The following is a 4778-nucleotide window of genomic DNA, read 5'->3' as shown; positions in this document are numbered from 1 at the left end:
GGTATGTGTAAACATTGATTTAGAATTGAGTGCTTATAATGTGAAATAATGCGAAGCACTATTAGCAATTACAATACAATTAACCATAAGCCATATCTGTTTTTCAGGTGAGCGTGCAGTTTGTAAAACCAGCTTCAAAGCACTGTGGGACCGACTTCTCCCACACATCAAAAGTTGCCGGCCACGCACAGATCTCTGCTGGCAGTGCCAAAGCAATAATGAGCAGCTGATACGAAGTGCAAACCTCCTAGATGACAGAAAGTCTGAAGCAGTAAAGAAGCAACAAGATCATCTTTCCCTTGTGCAGAAAGAGAGGGCTGTGTACAACGACATGACTGCTGCCTGCAAAAAGATTTGCTCTGGCTCTAACCTGTCTTTTGGACCGTCCCTACCAGCAAGCAAGAAGATTAGGATGCATTACAGTTTTGATTTTGCTCAGCAGGTAATACTTCACACACATTTACTTTACTTTATTAATGTCCCTTAAAGGGCGATTTGGTGCATGAGAATAAGCAGCCTGATAAATGCAGATAAATGATAAATGCAGAATAGCATCAATATAGTAATTTTTATCTTTATTAGACAGTTATGAATATACACAAATTTTATTTAATCTAATCCAAGTTCCCTCTCTCCCTCTGTCTCCAACAGTTACACTTTCCCTCAAACCCTCTCCAGCCAGGACCAATGTACTTCCTGACCCCACGGAAATGTGGCCTATTTGGTGTTTCCTGTGAAGGGCTGCAGAAACAGGTGAATTACCTGATTGATGAAGGCATGTCATCTACTAAGGGAAGCAATGAAGTCATCAGCTACATGCATCATTTCTTCGGCAACTTTGGAGTTGGAGAAACAGAGGTGGATCTTCATTGTGACAACTGTAGTGGGCAGAACAAGAACAACTTCATGCTCTGGTACCTTGCCTGGCGGGTTGGACACAAGCTTCACGATAAAATTGAAATCCACTTCCTTATTGCTGGCCACACCAAGTTTTCCCCTGACTGTGGCTTTGGACTCATCAAGCAAGCCTACATGAAGACAAGAGTCAACACTTTGGCAGACATCGCTGAGGTACTTTAACTTTACTTTGCTTTAATGACTTCAGTGCTGTTTTCTGTTCTGCTTCAATTAAACATTTAACTGAAGATTTTTTTTTCCTCTCTTCTCTTTTTTGTCATCAGGTTGTGGAAAACAGCTCTCCTGTGAGTCACCTCAATATCCCACAGCTTGTTGGAACGGCAGAGGGCAAAGTTTTAGTCCAGACCTTCGACTGGCAGCAGCATCTGACTCACCACTTCCGTAGACTCCCACAGATCAAGAGTTATCAGCACTTCAGGTACTTATATTGAAACTTTCACATTGTGTACATACAATATAACATAGTAACAACATACACATGACAGTATTTTATGAGAAAATACTTTGCCATGTTTAAATTGTCGTATGTGCTTATTCTGTCACAGCTTTGATGCCAAGAGACCAGGTGTGGTGCTTGCAAAAACTCACTGTGATGCACAACCTGTCGAATATCAGCTACTGCGCGACGGAGCAGATCTGCCCTCTATCGACGGTCTTTCTGTCCTGGCCCCACCTGGACTGAACATTGACAGGCAGACCTATCTGTATGAAAAAATCAGGCCATTCTGTGCTGACGAGGCAAGATACATCACATGCCCAGCGCCAAGGGTCACAACACAGAAGAGACCGCGAATGTAATATCATTGGACTGTGTCACAAAGACCTTTGTCTTATGCTGCTATTACCAAGTAAAAGTGGTACTTTTGGTACATACTTGGATTCATACTCATGCCCTGGAAAGTTTTTGAAAATAAACATACATAGATACAGATCCTTGAAAGTGCTTGAATTTATTTTGTGCAAGAAGTTTTCTGGAAGAAATTCCATATTATTCTCTCCGGTCCAATAATGTGTTATTTCACCAACACTTCGTGGACTGTGCTTGATTTACGTTAGTTACTTGCATTTACGCATTACGTTAAGTGTTTAAAACGTGAGTTACTTTGTGTTGTACGTTGCCATGATGTTCACGCGCGCACAAAACTACTACGGTACCTCAGCGTTTCACAGACACACTGTGAAATGACTGGTTACATGAGCCTAAGCTCTTTTCAATAAAATCCATGCAAAAGTTAATATCAGATCATTTTAGAATACAGTATAGGATGTACCGAATATTCTTTAGTTTTATGCAGAACAGAAATATGACAAATAGAATCAGACCTCTGTCATATGGCCAAAAATAAATGCAAAAAAAAAAAGCTTTTTGCACAGTTGTGTTTGACACATGAAAACTGTAACAATGTATTTTAAAAGGTAACACGATGTAACCTTGCTCTCACTTGAAATGTGTCCCCACATTAACAGGGGGGAGCTTTACAGGGGGTATGGCTTATCTAAATGAAATGTAAATGAGCCCTATTGTCACTCCCAGCAGGTGAGAACAGGCGAGAACTGCAACTTTAGAGGCGTTTTTCTCCCTATAGAGCTTTCTTAAGTGCCTACCTTCAAATGGCTACAACTTCTCCAAATATTATCAGATTTCCATGTGTTACACATCGTTGGAAAGCTTGGAAACTACACTTTCAGAATCTGTGAATAATTAAAAATGCCCCAGAACCGACTTGTGTCCCTACTTTCCGTGACTGGTCACATATATCTGAGGATCTGTTGTATCTGAGGATCTGTTGATCTTACAACGTTAACATTCTGAACTTCCGTCTCATGAGGGAGTGGTTCAGAAGTCTGAGGTCTAAGATGGGTCTGAGACCGCCATCTTTCTTGGGGACGAGGAAGCAACGGCTGTAGAACCCCGACTCGCTCTCTGAAAGGGGAAAGATTTCTATGGCTCCCTTCTTTAACAGAGACATCACTTCAGCACGGAGGACGTGAGCGTCGTCCGGTTTCACTGAAGTGGGAACCACACCGCTGAAACGCGGGGGTCTTCGGGCGAACTGCAGTGAGTAGCCGAGATTTATGATCACCAAGACCCACTTTGACACACCGGGGATGGCTTGCCAGGCCTCGGCCCATGTGACAAGGGGCTGGATAGCGTCTGGTGATGGACGGCTGTACAGGGGTCTTTGCACTGACGATAATGGAAGAGGAATTTTGCTCTCTTTTTGACAATGTAAAACATTTATTGTGTTCGCCATGAGAATGGCGTTTTGCGTGGGAGCAACCACTGTAGACCCAGGACGCATTACAACATTTTGGTCCCCAACACCCAGAACTGAACGGGGTGGCGGGGAACTGAGCGAGAGAGCTTTTGGGGTGGTCCGGCCACGGCGAGACTTTGCCCCATCCTCTTTCTTCCCTTTTGATCAGGAAGACTTCAGAGGCGTCGGGTCTAGCACTATCCTTGGCCGGGGGCCCTGGCGTCTCGGGAGCGTGGTGCGTTTAGCGGGATGGGCTCGCTGTCGCTGCTCCTTGGGGGGCGCTGCCTGCGAGGTAGGGGCAGGTTTGCTCTGATGCTGGGTCGACGCAGGCCTGGGTCGACTTGCAGCAGTGGAAGAGCTGAAGCGCTTTGGCAGGAAACATTGCATAGCCTGGGACGATTTCTGTGCAGCATCCAGGAAGGCCACTTTGTTGATCTCCTTAATTTCTGTTAAGTTGAGCCAGAGATGGCGCTCTAAAACAACCAGATTGGCCATGGATCTCCCAATGGCTTGAGCCGTGGCTTTCGTGGCACGCAGGGCCAGGTCCGTGGCCTGGAACACCTGGAGAATAGCCATGGCGTGGAGCGCCGATGCAGCTTGCCCAGCTGAAGAGTACACTCGGCCAGCGATGGCAGAGGTAGTCCTACAGGGCTTGGAAGAAAGGGCCCTCTTGTTCTTCCAGCCCACAGCTGCGGAAGGACAGAGGTGAGCGGCCATGGCTTCGTCCAGCGGCGGCATGTGCTCGTAGCCCTTGTCACGGGAGCCGTCCACTGAGCTGAGAGCCGCAGGTGAGGAAGTGCGTAAGCGGGCCGAGTACGAGGCGCGCCACGACGGCGAGGGGTCTGGCGGCGTCCTGGCAGATACCACTCGTCCAGCCTGTTGCGTGTCGGCTCTTCGGGTGGGGCCCATTCCAGGTCGAGCTCCTCAACGGCCTTATAATAATTCTGCGTCCATCCCGAGGCGTGGGTCGATGGGCTTCAGCGACGGCAGGTGGGCGGGGTCCTCGGAGTCACCGGCCCATTCCTCCGTCTCAGATGCCGCGAGAGTCCTCTGAACCGCCAAAAGAGACGAGGTCGCTTGCTTCCACCGAGGGACGCTGCTCTGGGTGCGAGAAGAGGACGGGGGACGGCTCTCTCATTGGAGAGGGAGAGGCATGTGGGCGCTGGGCCAGCGTGAGCTCTCCCATGTCCGGGCGCTGAACCCCTCTACCCCGCTGTCTCTTCCTAGCCGGCTTGCGGGAGGGCGCGAGGGGCGGGACCACTTTCAAAGAAGAAAGCGATCCACGAGCGCAGAGAGGTGAGACTCATGCACTCGCAGTGCGGGCATGAGGTCTCGGTGAGTGCGTCGGCTGTCTGGGTAAGCCCCACGCAGAAAAACAAGTTCTTTATGACCGGCAGGGTTTCTTGTATAAAGATTTAAATGCAAAAGAAAAGGCATGTTTTTGCCAATTTTAAGTTTTAATTTAAAATGTTTGTGATTTTATGTTTGAGAATTTTCCAGTTTTCCATGTTTTCTCTGTTATACTGTAAGGGGCGCTATTACACATCTTCTGAAAGAGTACTGAATCTCCTGATCAAAACACAGGCAAAAAGGAGCAGAAAC

At 47.5% G+C, this 4778-nt stretch overlaps 1 protein-coding gene across 1 annotated transcript; it reads left to right on the top strand.

Moving 5' to 3' along the window:
* The first annotated feature begins 255 nt into the window (after window positions 1–255).
* On the top strand, window positions 256–1846 carry LOC125252112. The gene is made up of 4 exons (XM_048165151.1): window positions 256–442; window positions 652–1071; window positions 1182–1336; window positions 1464–1846. Exons 1-4 carry the CDS (start codon window positions 332–334, stop codon window positions 1714–1716), a joined length of 939 nt encoding a protein of 312 aa, XP_048021108.1. The 5' UTR covers window positions 256–331; the 3' UTR covers window positions 1717–1846.
* The last annotated feature ends 2932 nt before the right edge of the window (window positions 1847–4778 follow it).

This window comes from Megalobrama amblycephala, linkage group LG18 (assembly GCF_018812025.1).
Source record: "Megalobrama amblycephala isolate DHTTF-2021 linkage group LG18, ASM1881202v1, whole genome shotgun sequence".
NCBI classification, from domain to species: Eukaryota; Metazoa; Chordata; class Actinopteri; order Cypriniformes; family Xenocyprididae; genus Megalobrama; species Megalobrama amblycephala.
This window is presented reverse-complemented; position numbering and strand designations above follow the sequence as displayed.